The 14,696-nt window shown below is 39.1% G+C and overlaps 2 protein-coding genes across 3 annotated transcripts in view; one reads left to right on the top strand and one right to left on the bottom strand.

The window, feature by feature from the left end:
• The window catches only part of LOC102537046 (SAP domain-containing ribonucleoprotein), a 46,557-nt gene extending 34,825 nt beyond the window's left edge, over positions 1-11,732 (bottom strand). For both annotated transcript variants that reach the window (XR_001460502.3, XM_006218549.4), the window contains exons 1-4: positions 11,580-11,732; positions 3,134-3,233; positions 1,444-1,490; positions 1,150-1,217 (exon numbers count right to left, since the gene is read on the bottom strand). Coding sequence is in view for 1 of the 2 variants with exons in the window: in XM_006218549.4 (XP_006218611.1) it covers positions 1,150-1,217; positions 1,444-1,490; positions 3,134-3,233; positions 11,580-11,615 (251 nt within the window). In the remaining variant the exon portion in view is untranslated. The remainder of the gene's footprint in view (positions 1-1,149; positions 1,218-1,443; positions 1,491-3,133; positions 3,234-11,579) is intronic.
• A 146-nt stretch (positions 11,733-11,878) lies between these two features.
• Positions 11,879-14,485, top strand: LOC102537289 (ORM1-like protein 2). Its single transcript, XM_006218550.4, has 4 exons — positions 11,879-12,028; positions 12,893-13,067; positions 13,237-13,388; positions 13,987-14,485. Exons 2-4 carry the CDS (start codon positions 12,894-12,896, stop codon positions 14,120-14,122), a joined length of 462 nt encoding a protein of 153 aa, XP_006218612.1. The 5' UTR covers positions 11,879-12,028; position 12,893; the 3' UTR covers positions 14,123-14,485.
• Positions 14,486-14,696: the final 211 nt, after the last annotated feature.

The raw sequence follows: 14,696 nt of genomic DNA on the forward strand, positions 1-14,696 counted from the left end.
TTATGAATAATCTAAATGTCCATCAACAGGAGACTTGTGAAATTACTGTTCATTCAAAGGATGGAGTATTATTAGCTGCCAGAAAGAATACAATTCCAAGTTGATGGGTTCATGGGGGTCTATATACTATTCTCATAATTTTTATATATACTTGTAATATCCCATAATAACTAAAAAAAAAAAAAAAAAGAGCGAGACCTACTACTTACTAGGATAATTATTCCCATTTCACAGGGTTGAAGTGAGGATTAAATGAGAATACATGCAAAATAGTTAGAACCTTGCCTACTATATAACTATATTTAAATAAGGACATTATTATATAATATAGAAAGAGCTCTGTATGTGAAAAAAAAATCAAGAAACCAACAATTTGCATGGTGTGTACATATGTAACTGTATATACACATATACACACAGCATATAAAATATTCCAGAAGCATATACTGAAAACATCTGGGAAGTCAGGTGGGGATGAAAACAAGGGTACTTAATTTTCAATTTATATACTCCTCTATGTACTGTTTTACTTTTTACTAGTACATATATTATCTTTTATAATTAAATAGATTAATACAGCTATGAGGAACAAAAATGTTAAAAAGGACTCAACTGTTCTTAATGTGCTGGAGTATAAGATGGCCAGACATTTGTGGGGCGATCCCAAATAAAAGATGTTTGTGATCAATCTTGTGGAATAATTTGAATAAATCAAGATTCACTTTCTACTCTAGTACTCTGTCCTCCCCTCCACCACTGTAAGTCAAAAGGAAGAGAGAATACAGTGTTACTTTGAGACATAATCTCTGCTCAGCACCCTCCTCCCTTACAAAATTCTTTATATGCAGAAAATTTGCATGACTCTATACAGAAAGAGAATCATCTATTACAGTTATACAACAAAGGCTAGGAGAACTAAACTTTATCTGGGCTTGAAGTCTCCAGCTCCTAATTATTACATAACCCAGAGACAAACTTAATTTTGCTTCACTGGGACCATGCACTTGAAATGAAGTAGACCCTCTGAAAATGTATGATCTAATGAGAAATGAAAAAGCCAATGGGAATGTATAAGAGGTAAACAGAGTGAAACTAAAAACCCTAGAACTGTCTGCTTTGTACTCATTATAAAAAAAAAGGGATAGTTACACATCAACAGTTTTTTCAGGCGGTTCTTCCTCTTTGACAGGCAGTTCTATGGGCTTTGGTTCTTCTTCCTAAAACCAAATGAAACAAGATGGTTAGCATAAATCAAGAGTAAATACCCAATAATAAAAGAATATGAGAACTCCAAAATGAACCAGTCTTTCAGAACCTTCATTCCCCCTGTATGCTCCCCTAATGAGTTAGCATTTAAGCCCTCTAATGATTGATGTTCAGCAGTGTGACCAAGGTAGTGGCACGTTGCCAGGCCAGTGACTAACCTTACTCTCTCCAACTCACCTCTGTTTCATCTCCCAGTACATCTTCTTCATTTGCCTCCTCTTCAGCTAAAGAATATTAAAATATTCAGGTCAAGCCCTGCTACAAAACCATCTTGATCACTGTACTTAGGCTAAAATTGTATTTATTTTGCTTTCCCAAAATAAAATTAAATAATGAAGGCAGAACTGATGCTTACAAAATTTGTTCCACATGGAGAAGGTAAAACTCTCTTCTTTACCTAACATTGATATGAGGTTAAACTCTAGCTGGACTAAAGAAGTGAACGTGATGAGGCCAAACTATAACATTAATAAAAAATAATGTGGGAGAACTTAGTGTTGGTGAATAATTTCTTAAAAAAAAACCCACAAACAAAAGTAATATGCAAAAAAGTACAAATTTTTCAAAACTAGGGGAGGACTCCACAAAAAAAGAAACAAATGAAAAAGAAGGTATTTGTGTCTAGAACAAACAAGGATATAGTTACTAGAATTAAAGAAGAAATGCCTGCAAACTAATAAGCCAATGATGGAAATCCCAATAGAAAAACGAGTAAAGGAGAAACCCAAAGAACCATGAACAAAAGAAATGTTTAAACTTTTTAATAATAAGAGGAATGTAAATTGAAACCACCAACAGATCAGCAAAAAATCGGGCCACTTGATAGGTCAGTGCCAAGTTTAGGTTTGTGAAGGAGATACACAAAAACCCTCATGTGCTGATAATGAGATTTATAAAGCAATTCAGAAATACAACTTGTCTGTGTTTAGTCACACTGAGTAAACATTATGAATAGATACTCATTAGCAATCCCATTCCTGCGTATATACCCCAGAAAGACTCTCACACCAGAATATAAAGAAACATGAAAGAAGTGGTTCAGGAGGCAATAAAGGCATCAGTCACCTAGTGAACTGAACAAAATGTGGTAAATTCTATATATCATACACTACCATGCAGGAATTAGAATCAACAGACTAGATGACCACACAGCCATAGGCCACACAAATACATCTTAAAAAAACACAGGACTTAGAGAAAAAATGAAAAATAAAGTAAGGCCTTATTAAGTAAGTATGGCCTTACTGCCAATGACATAAAAATACTGTATGCCAAACAACACTACATGATTTACAAGGACAAAGACAAAAAGTATTTATCAAACACTTCAGAATAGTTGCCTAAGGGAGTTGAGGTAAAAGGAATGGAAATAAAAACTAGGGAGGGATGACAGTATGCCTTAGATGAAGTGGTTTTTATTTGTTTTTAAAAAGGTGGAATTAGAGAATGTCAGAGCTAGAAGGGACCAGAGACTATCTAGGTTTATGGATTTCAAGGTTGCAGACACTTGTCTCATGTCACAGAACAAAACAGACACTTAGCCATGAAAACAGTGGCTGTCAAAGTTACCAAGTAAATTTCTGGCGTAAGAGTAATTAGAATTCAAATCTTTAAATCCTCAGTCTAATGATACTTGTTTTACCATACTCTCTTCAACATAATTAGCTGAAATAAAATTACAATGTCTTAAAAGGGAAGGGGGTAATTTCTTTTCATTGTAACCACTGTTTTAGATGACCCAGAATTTTAATACAGTTAATTAAGAGCTTACATCATCAACAACCTAAAGGAAAAGAAATCTTCCATATGGCAGAGCCTAGAAATTAATCCCCTCACTCACATCACTCTGCCTCCACAGAGCACTCACCATGCTCTTCAAGATATGCCTGGAGCCTGTTGATGAGATCTTGTTTTATTCCCTTGGTCTCCAAACCACGAGCAAGACACTCCTGCTTTAGTTCAGCAAGCTGAGGAAAAAGAATAAAGCTTTTCCTTAATTTATAGAATGAACCTGGGGCAGATGGGGAAGAAGAGGTAGTCACACAAGAAAGAAAAAGAAAGTTCAACCCCAAACTACTGCTCTTAATCCCACCAAGCCTCTAGGTCCACAAAGATGGTGTACTTTCCCCTAATAATACTCAATATGCAAGAGGACTTTTCTAACAGATTCTGAAGAATAAACAGCCTAAGTTAATAAAATTTTGATCTAATCATGTATCTGTTTACTATCATAAATCTTTAGCTATTTCTGAAGGGAGAAAAAAAGGTGTCTTTTTTTCCCCAAATAATTACTGTACTAGCTCATACAAGGAAAGAATGAATCTAATAGTCTAAAGGTAGATTCTTCTTACTATCTTACTATCCCAGACTGTTTACTGCAATCTACCATATACATGCATACAAGTATGACCACCATAGAATAGGTAGGTGTGTTAGCTTAATGTCAACAATTGATTAAAGGATCTTTGCCAAAATGGAAAAAAAAAGTAACAGCATGCTACAGAAGACATTATGTTGAAGACTTTGAAATCAGTAACATGACTAATTGTGAGGACAATAGAAGGAGGAAGAATTGATAGATTACTGACAGAACCAAAGAGGGGATGTCACTGGCTCTTCAGGGAGAACAATGAGTCAAAATGAAGACTCAATTTAGAAAGAATAAGGTACACTATAAAGTAGTACACTTATATTCAAAACTTAAAATTGTTAAAAAAAAAAAAAACAGATGACAGGGATCTGGCTCAACAGTAACTCACAGGATAAAGACCTCAGTCAGGGTTTTAGACGATTACAAGTGCAAAAAGAGTTAACAGTATGATTTGTTACCAAAGTAATTTTAAGTTAAGGGTAACTGAAAGAAACAGAATCTATATTAAATGATGTAATAGCTTTACTGGGCTCTGTATTCTCATTTTACGGAGCAAAATGATATGCTCATCCAAGGAGAAAAATGAACAAAAGGAAGGTCCCAAAAATCGTATATGTAGATCAGTGCACAAATACGTATTTGTCCTGAAAAAAGACTTAACCAGTTTTGAGGTAGAGATCTAAGATCAACCAGTAGAAGTTAGAAAGCAGATTCCTATAGAAAAAAGAACTTTACAATTAAGGGAATATGATGGGCATCTTTAGAGGCTTTCAACCACAGCATTTGGAAATGGAGGGGAGCTTTTTTTTTCTTTCCCGACTGGGCAGATGGAGCATTCAGTGAGTGGGGCAGGCAGGGAGGAAGGGATACTATGTGGAAACTGTCCTACTCAACAAGCCAACAGCACCCTCTATTGAGAAACATGGTAGGTAAACACCTATTAAAAGTGTGGAGTGTATGCATAGCATAACATGGCCTCAGACTACCTTGGGTTCAAATTTCAGCTTTACCACTCACAGCTGAATAACCATGGGTGAGTAACTTAACCCCTGTGTGCTTCAGTTTCCTACAAAATGGGAATAATGCAACAGTACCCATAACATACAGCTGTTTTGAAGATTAAACCAGTGAATACTTATAAGGCATTTAGAATAGTGCTTGGCAGCTAACAAGCACTTTATAAGTGTTAGATACTAGATGAAGGGTTAGACAAGATTGGATAATCATTGCTTCTCAGATTTTTGAATTTCAGATTGCTATATTTTTATTTATTGATTGATATATTTTAAAATAGGTAGACTGATAGGGCTACCAACTTTTTATAATATTTCAGCCAGGTTGTGAACCAACACTTTTATGGAACAATAAAACCGTTACTTGAAAAATGATCATACACTTGGATGTAGCAGTGATGTCAAACTGCTGAAGAAGTTTCTAAAAGTTTACTCAATTTTCTATTTTTATTTTTTTACTTTTCACTAAAAAGCACTGGCCTACAGACCATACCTTGAATAGTATTAATCTAGAATCTAGACTGTAAGTGATCTCTAAGATCCATTTCTTAAGTAAGATTCAATCTTTCCTATATTGGTACTTTATTTTCTTTCAGTTTCCTGGAGAACAAGTCTTCTGATTTTAGTTTAAGAGTTTTGTTGATTTGTTATAAAAGTATTACATTCACCGCCAAATAGTTTGACAATTCTGAAAAGTACAGAAGAAAGTAAAAGCCTTATTATGTAACCCCAGGACTTAGGGATCACCTAACATTTTAAATATATCATTTGGGTTATTTGGTGTGTGTGTGCGCGCGCGCATGTGCGTGTGTTTAGAGGGTGTTGGTTGGTTGTTTACAAAGCAATACAGCTTCTTTATTTCCTGTAACTTCTAATCTTCCTCAGAAGACTCCATTCCTTTTTTCTTTTGCTGGTTTAAGCAACATTAAGACCACCTACAAAAAAGGAATGCAAATATTCAGGCAATTCAAAATTCAACTTTCTAATAGAGTTGTTCCTTCCTTCCCCAAATTGTGCCTAGACATAGGCAAAAGTTTACAAAAATTTCCAGACGACAAGGAAACAGACAGTGATGGTTTCTGCATAGGGTGCTGATCTGGTAGATTTGAAGCTGACAGACTGGTACAACTGGTTGTTTAGTGTGGATAGCATCTACCACTGCTGACCACTGACCTTGCCGTTGCCTTTGGTGGTTCTCAGTCCCAAATCTCAGATCTCTGGCTTATTAAGCAGTCTTCTCAGCACCTTCATATTCCCTTTCTGGTCATATAAGAGTGTTACATACAGTTTTTATACCATGTTGTATTACTTTAGTTATTACATTGTAGGTTCTGCTCCTATACTGGGACATTATTTCAAAAGGGAAATAGATGAGTAAAAACAAAATAGCTAAAGATGAAGTCGTTTTACACATTTTGACACAATTACGTTAATAGTAGGACAAAATCCTTTTAAAGTCTCAAATAAGAACTTATAATATCAAATCCTACCCATTTTTATATGCATTTGACTTCAAAATATTTTAAAAGAACATATTTTAAAAGCAAGGTATACTGAATGAATTGCACAGTATGTGAAATTGTACCTCAGTAAGGCTATTTTTAAAAACCAAGCTATAGAACACTGTATACAGGATACTAACATTAATGTGAAAAATAATATGCACCCCCCCATATAATGTGTATACATAAGATGCCTGGACGAGGAAAGAGCTAAATTAACACTAGTTTAAGGAGTTTGTTGAGGACAAGTATAGGAGGGAAATTTTTTACTATATACTCTTATTACCTTCAGAATTGTGAACTTGTGCATGAATTACCTATTCAAAAGTTAAATTTTTAGTATCAATCTAAAAATATTATTTTTCAGTATTAACAAGGTACCTTTCATTCTACCTAGCCAACCAACAGAGAAAGGACCAATCAACTGACTACAAAATACATTTGACATTACTCATTCATAGCCCTGTGATTTCTACTAATCTTGATTTTTTTTTGGTATATATATATATTTTTTTTATTGAAGTATAGTCAGTTTATAATGTTGTGTGAGTTCTGGTATACAGCATAATGTTTCAGTTATACATGAACATACATATATTCATTTTCATATTCTCTTCACCATAAGTTACAAGATATTGAATACAGTTCCCTGTGCTATACAGTATGAACTTGTTGTTTATCTATTTTATATATATTAGTTAGTATCTGCAAATCTCAAACCCCCACCAATTTATCTAATCTTGATTTTTGATTCAAATCTTTTTCATCTGTTATCTCTCAACCTGGTTTGTAAACATTTCAGGACAGAGACATTTTACATCATTTATAACATTTCATATGATAGAAACTAAAATTTCAAGTACCAATACGTGCCAGGAAAAGGGCTAAGTACTTTTAATGTATGTTCCTCATTTAATCTTTACAACATCATGTGGTTGGTACTATGAGCCCATTTCATAAAACAAGAAAATGAGGCTTAAAGAAACTCAGTAATTTGCTTAAAAATCACCCAGCCAGAAAACAGCAGAGCCAATACGCCAGCTCAGGTCTCTCCAATTCAAGCCCAGTCTTACCAACCAAAATGCGGCACTGCTCTCATGCACACTCTGTCTCTCTTACCATTTTCCTCTTACCTTTCCTCCTCAGCCTCCTTGCTAGCTCTTCTTCCACCCAACCCTGTAAATACTGATATTCACTGAGATTCCTTCTTTGGCCTTTTTATTCTTCCACTTATACCAAAGGCTTTTTCACTTCCTGGAATCCAATTATTGGCAAATCCTGTTGGCTCTACCTTCAAAATATATCCAGAATCTAACCCCTTTTTGTCTTTCACACATACTATCGTAAAAACTCTTCAGCCTTTGAGCCTCATTACAGTTTATTCTCAGCAAGGTAGTCAGAGTGATTCCGACAATTTAAGTCAGAATATGTCATTCTTCTAGTCAGAAATCCTCCATGGGTTTCCTATCTCATTAAGGGTAAAAAGCCAGAGTCCTAATGAGCACCTCTAAGGTTCTCTTATTAATACTTTGCACAAGGCTCACTCTTCTACCTCCTTCAAGTCTTTGCTTAAACATCACCTTCTCAATGAGCCCTTCCCCTACATCCTATTTCAAATACCTTCTTACCACTGTACTCCTTGTTCTTATTTTTCTTTACAAACCTTATCATTATTTGACATACATCAATAAACTTCACTTATTTATTGTCCCTTCCCCCAGTAAAATATAACCTCCATGACAGCAAGATTTTTGCCTGCTATGTTCATTGCTGTATCCCCAGTACCAATGGTAGCTGGCACATGGTAAGCAATCCACAAATATTTTAAACTTTGATCAGCTCTCAGCTCTTGAGCAGGAGACCCCACATTTCCAAATGACTACTAAATATCTCCAAGGTCCTGTCTCAAAGACACTTAAACCCCAAACTGAACTTTTCTTCTCCTGCACAAAACTGGCTTCTTCTCCCAACCTAGACTAAAAGTATCACTATTTGGAGTCATGTTTCATTCCTCCCACATCTAGCTAATCTGTAAGTACTTATAATTCTATATCCCAAATTTCTTTCAAATTCATTCCTATTCTAAAAGCCACTACCTTTTCCAGGTCTTACTATGTTTATTCACTTGACAAATAGTTACTGAGTACCCACTGTGTGTCAAGCATTATCTTAGATACAAGAAAATGATCATAAACAAAACAGAAAGTTCCTGCCCACATGGAGCTTACAATCTAGTAGGAAACAAGACAATCAATGATCATACAATGTTTAACCGATAAAAAAAAGAACTATAGTATAAAAGCATTTAAAAGGTGGCCTGACCTTGTGTGTGGATGGATGGAACCCATCCTACCTAAGGGTTCCTTGGATAAATGATGTTTGACTGATATCTGAAGGACAACTAACAGTTATTTCAACAAAGGTATGGGGGATGGGAGTAGCAAGAGCACTGAGTCCAAAAGCATATGTAAAGGTTCTGGGTACTAAGCTAAGGAGAGGCAGTCATGCACGGTGATTAAAAACATGAATTCTGGAAACAGATTGCCTCGATGTGAGCTACCATTTATTAGCTGTGTGACCTATGGCAAGTTATCCAACGTCTCTGAGCTTCCATTTTTTGAAATGGGAACAATACAGGCATTCACCTTATAGGATTACTGTGAGAATTAAACCAGTTAACATGTAAAAACAGCTTTGACCAGCGTTTGCCACATAGTAAATATTATGTAAATGTCAGCAATTAATGAACACAGCCATTCTGAGAAATGAAATAAAGCCACTTTGCTTGGAATGTGAGAAACTAAGCTGGAGAGATTGGCAGAGATATAATTAAAACGTTTTAAGCAGGGGAGTGACTTCTATAATAAAAATCTAACTGATGAAATATCTTCCTCTCCAGACCCCATCCTTCTTAATGCTAAAAGAACACAAACTGATAACATCAGCTCCTCCTTTCAAAATCCCAAAGGCTCTCCACTTTCTGCCTACATGACAAAAACCAAACACTGTACACAACTTAAAAGGTCCTTTTCAGTATCAATCCAATCTACCTCCAGTGACACAGTTCACCTACTTTACTTTCCAAACTATCTTCAACTACAAACATATATGCACTTTACGCTTCAGTATCACAAATGTCTCACTGTTCTCAACACTCTTGACACTAATATACCCTTCTTGTTCTCCTCTTCTCTGTAGTCCCTTTTTTCATCCTGGATTGGAAATCTGTTACTATTACAGTTCAGAGCATTTTTACCCACAATTCAGTCTCTCTTTCCAACTGTGTTCGAATGACTGCATTTCTACAGAATCTTCAGAAATTTACAGTTGATGTGGACTTACGTATCAATTGACAGGTATTATGTTTCCTTCCCACTTCAAACTTTGTACCTTTCCTCTGAGATCCTATACTAAAGTCCTCAAATTCTCTTTAGAAAAATAGAAAGTTGTGTTTTTGTTGTTTTTTTTTTAAAGAGACAAACACTAGGTCAACCCAAAAGTCAGGATCACTCCACCAAGTTCAACAGTGGAACCAAACATTAACCATCCTGGAAGTCAGAATTAAAGGCATGGGTTCTTAACCAGAGGTCCATGGACTCCTCAGGGCTACAAGGTAGTTTTATAAAGCCCCTTAAATCGCATGCAAAGTGTATGTACATGCCTTTTTCTGGGGAGAGGGTCCATACCTTTCATCAGAGTTCAAAGATATCTGTGACCTCCAAAAGGTTAAGAAGTGCTCTAGAGAAAAAGCAAAAACAAGCAAATATGATTAAAAGAGTGAATCCCTTTTAGGCTGTCAGGACTGTCTCATGTTCTCTTAGACTATAACACCTGAAATCAGGTCAGAGGACATTTCCCAATCAAAACGAAATTTAATATAGACCTGACAAATACACATTTTTATGGAAGGTGGAACTCCATAAACCAACAAAATCCATAAAGACAAGTCACTAGGCTAGTACTTACTCTAGGGGTTTCAAAAACGGAACTACTAGGAAGAAAAATTAGAAATTCACATTTCCTTTTTATCTCATTCATTCAAAAGTTCCTTTTCTGTGTATATTTTATAACATACATAACAAGACAGTACATAATTTATATAAGTAAGTATACACATAATGGAGGTGTTTGCTCAACTTTTTTTACTTGCCATCCTACTTGGAGAGCACTGATACAATCTACACCTTTCAGGACCACCAAGTTAACAGTAACTCCAGGATAACACAAAAATCCACTAGGCCAGTTTAGAATACAAGAGTAAGAAATCTATCAGCTTTCACAGAAAGGCTAATTGGTGTCAACTAGTAAGTGACTAAAAGGACCTCTCCCTAGCCTTAATCTCCTTATGCTCTTTTTTTTTTTTAAAGGCTCATCAAGCTTTAAAGGGTAAGTTTTCAGCTTGGGCTACACCACCTTGGTTTGTCAAAGGCTCCCAGGGCGTGACCAAAACATGTGATGGGAAAACTACTTGTGAAACCACGAATGGACATCTAATAGAGATATTTTATTAATTCACCCTAAAAGAAACTACTCTTTTCTTCCAGGAAAACAATAATCTAAATTTAAAAAAGCTACCAAGATTTCCAAGACACAACTCCAAACCGCTTTTGTGGTTGAGTGTCACCCAGTGGTGACACCAAGAGATGCAGGGTCCATCCGCGATATGAAATGGGACAGAGATAACCCTAATCTTGGAAATGTTTTTCCAAACTATCACAGCTCTGAGCAAGTTGCTCCCTGGTGGTGGGGGCAAGGCTGGCGGGCAAAGAACCGCGTGAGAGAACTCGAAAAACTTTTCAATCTAGGGTATCTGTGCCTTTACTAATTCTTAAGGTCTCTAAAGCCCAGGCCTCTACACAGAGGCCTATCTTCGGAGGCCTCTCCTCGGGTTTCAAAATTCGCCCCGGGGGCATCACCCCACCTAAAAACGGGGAGTGGAAGCATTTTCTGTATCAAGTTTGAGACCTGGATGGGCAGAAAAACACGAAGGTGCCATAATCTGCTAACGGGAAGCTCAGTTTTGGACAAGAGACAAAAAAAGCATCAACCCAAGGGAGAAAAGGGGGTCCCGGGTCCCGCACGGGCCAAGAGGAGGAGACAACTGACGTAATGCAGTCTGACGAGAAACGAAAAGGGAGTGGAACAGGTTGAAGGCACTTACACAACCCGGCGGGGAAGTGACGGACAACAAAGGTGGAGGAAGGGGCCAAAATAATAAGTAAAGATACAGTAAAACTGGGAGAAGAAATAGAAAATTAGGGAAGGCGTAATGGGGAGGAAGGGAGGCACAAAAGAAAAGAACTACGGTAGTAGCCGGAAAACGAAGTGGAAGAGCCCTCAAGGAGAACACGCAGGAAAAGGCGCAAGCCACTCGGCAGAATTCAGTCTCCGGAGAAGTCCGCTCCGGCCCTTCCCCCATCACGGTACCTTCAGCTTATGGAGCTCCACCGTCTCGGCCGCCATCTTGTTACCCCTCCACTCGGCCAGGCCCCCACCCGCTGCCTCCGTCTCCGGGAGCTCCCGCCTCGGCGCCGACAGCCACAGCCCGCCAATCGCTGCCGCCCTTACTCCCGCCTCCTACCATCAACTCTTCTCATTAGTCGATAGCTGGCGTCGCCCTCTCTCCAGTTAGATGCTTTCCCCACCTCTCTCGAAAGGTGGGACTAGGAGAAGGGCGGGTTCGGGACCTTCCGATCGACGGAAATGGTGACCAATTGTGCGTCCGATTGGAGACAGGTAGCCAATGGGTGGTGGCAGCCCTGACTCTGCTCCACCAGTAGGCTGCGCGCAGATGGGCCGGGGCGGCTGCTTCCTGGAGACCGCAGGTGTAGAAGCAGCGCCGCGCCCCGAGTCGGACGGGCTTCCGAAGTTGGCAGGTAGGGGTACCAGGAAACTGAAAAGGGGTGCCAAAGAAAAAAGGTGGGAGGCGAAAGTGGGGCGTGGGTGGAGCAGCGGCGAGCTAAAGACCGAGAGAGGAGAGCTGAAGAGAGCCCTGAGGGGAGCCGATGAAGGAGAGAGGGGAGCTGGGAGGAGCAAGGGGCGGGCTCAATACCAGTGTTTAGGGAATTTTAGGTAGAGGGCGGGCAAGAGCTGCTTCCTAACTGGGCATCAACTTCTGGGCTAACACGATTTTAAAGGGCCAAGTTCAGACTATCAGAGCCGCCCCTGGAGTCGGGAGTAGGACTTCATCTCTCGAGACGCGTAGCTCAGGTCCTTTCCTAGTTAAATCCAAAAGCCCTAGGTGCATTCTTGCAGCGCCTCACGCTTGAGAGAAAGACACTGCCTGTTTACATGCCAAGGAGATGACAGGACGGGCGAACCCCAGAGGAAAAGGTGGGGATTAGATGAGAAAAGGTAGTTCTACCCCATATCCCTCCTTAGTGGTTCCTTGTTTCCCATGTTCCTCTTCTGAAATTCTGGGTGTACGTTAACGTCTTCAAGGTTCTTTATTAACTTCTTCAGGAAAGTAAAGTGAGGCATTTGTTTCCATTGCTCCTTTAAGCAAGTACTAGGCTTAAGCCTTCAAGTTACAGTTAAGTGTAAGAATCAGAAGAAAGATTGCCTTCTAGTTTTCTCCCTCAAGTCTGCAGTTTTTCTTTTGTGCATTTTGGGGAAGTTCTTTCCTTCCCAATAGAGTTCAGGGGATTTTGGCTATTCAGGAGACAACTTGGAGGAACAGACTCAAAGAGGGGTTGAGAGGAAATTAAGTTGGATTCCTGCCTGATCCCCCACTGTGGTAGGATGAATGTGGGGGTGGCACACAGCGAAGTAAACCCCAACACTCGAGTGCTGAATAGCCGGGGCATCTGGCTGGCCTACATCATCTTGGTAGGACTGCTGCATGTGGTTCTACTCAGCATCCCCTTCTTCAGCATTCCTGTTGTCTGGACCTTGACCAACGTCATCCATAACTTGGTGAGCACTAACCCATGCCCTTACCCACCCCAGGCCTTAACCAACCAAAAACAAAATAAAACCACCAATTATTTGGGGATTTCGCTCTTCCTTCTGGGATCTAAGCATACTTCTTGGGCTGAAGGACTTCTTTCTGCCCTCCTCACACTGCCCCCTCCCCTCCTCCCAGGCTATGTATGTCTTTCTACATACGGTAAAAGGAACACCCTTTGAGACCCCTGACCAAGGAAAGGCTCGGCTACTGACACATTGGGAACAGATGGACTACGGGCTCCAATTTACCTCTTCCCGCAAATTCCTCAGCATCTCTCCTATTGTACTGTGAGTCCAGGGGGAGATATGGGAGATGCTTCAAGAGCCAGGTACAAAGGCCCACAGGGAAGCTTTAAAAAAGCAGACTACTACTCACTTAGACCCTGTGAAGACAGTATAGTATCCTAGGGTCTAAATCTAGGGAGAACAGTAAAAAATAGAAGACAGTAATCAAGCATTACTTGCTGCCTCCTTGGTGGTAGGGGAATGGAGAAGGGACTGAGAAAAGATAAAACATATAATAAAACAAATTGTTGTACACTTCCAAAAGAAGTGAATAAATAAAAGCAGAACTGACGTAAAACTGTGAAAACTGACTGAGAAATGGAAGCAAAAAGGAATCTAACAGTCATACAGGCTGAAATTGCTTCAGCTGTCATTTGCTGTGTCATTAACAATAAAAAAAAAACACTAATTTATAAATCTCCAGTTAAAGGTGCTATCTGATGATCTGCCCAACACCAAAGTAAATAGTTAATATAGCTGGAATATTTTCAGATATCCTAGGATTACAGTAAAACCGGTCATTTAAAATAGAAGAGGACGTCACTGGAAAGGCCTGATACGGAAGGCCAACTTGATTCAACCTATTTCTTCTCTTCCCCAGCTACCTCCTGGCCAGCTTCTACACCAAGTATGATGCTGCTCACTTCCTCATCAACACAGCCTCATTGCTCAGCGTACTGCTGCCTAAGTTGCCGCAATTCCATGGGGTTCGGCTCTTTGGCATCAACAAATACTGAGGGATGGAGCCAGGGACAACACTGGAACAAGGGCTATAACATCCCTCTCCTTCCATCATACTGTCTTCTTTATCTTGAAAGCCTGAGAACTAGACAGCCTTTCCCAAACTCGCACTGGAACTGCAAACATTCCCAAAATTTCACTGGAAAATGGGTGCCCTTGGCTCAGCCCTGCTAGGAGCAGGTTTCTTTGAATCATGAAAGACAGGTGAGGTAAGGGCCAAATCACTCTTCTCCACAGCAGGAAGCCATGTTTGGGCAGCTTTTTGGTTGATTATAAGTTTTTCCATATTATCCATTCCCACTGCCTTCCAGCTCTGTTTTGTTGTGTATTTTCCTTATAATAAAGATACACTTTTTTCAGATATGGCTACAATCTGATCAGCAGGAGGGGTAAGGAGATGTCTTCATAAGGCTGGGGAAGAAAGATGCAACAGTGACTTACTTAGAGAAGTATAAAATTCTCTAAGGTATTTTTTTTAATCCCCTGTCCCTTGGTCCAGTAGGAGGTGCCCTTTACTCTCAGCTAACAGTAGGGAAAAGATTCTCAAATGAAAAAAAGGGCTCCAGCTAT

This window comes from Vicugna pacos, chromosome 12, assembly GCF_048564905.1.
Source record: "Vicugna pacos chromosome 12, VicPac4, whole genome shotgun sequence".
Classification (NCBI taxonomy): domain Eukaryota; kingdom Metazoa; phylum Chordata; class Mammalia; order Artiodactyla; family Camelidae; genus Vicugna; species Vicugna pacos.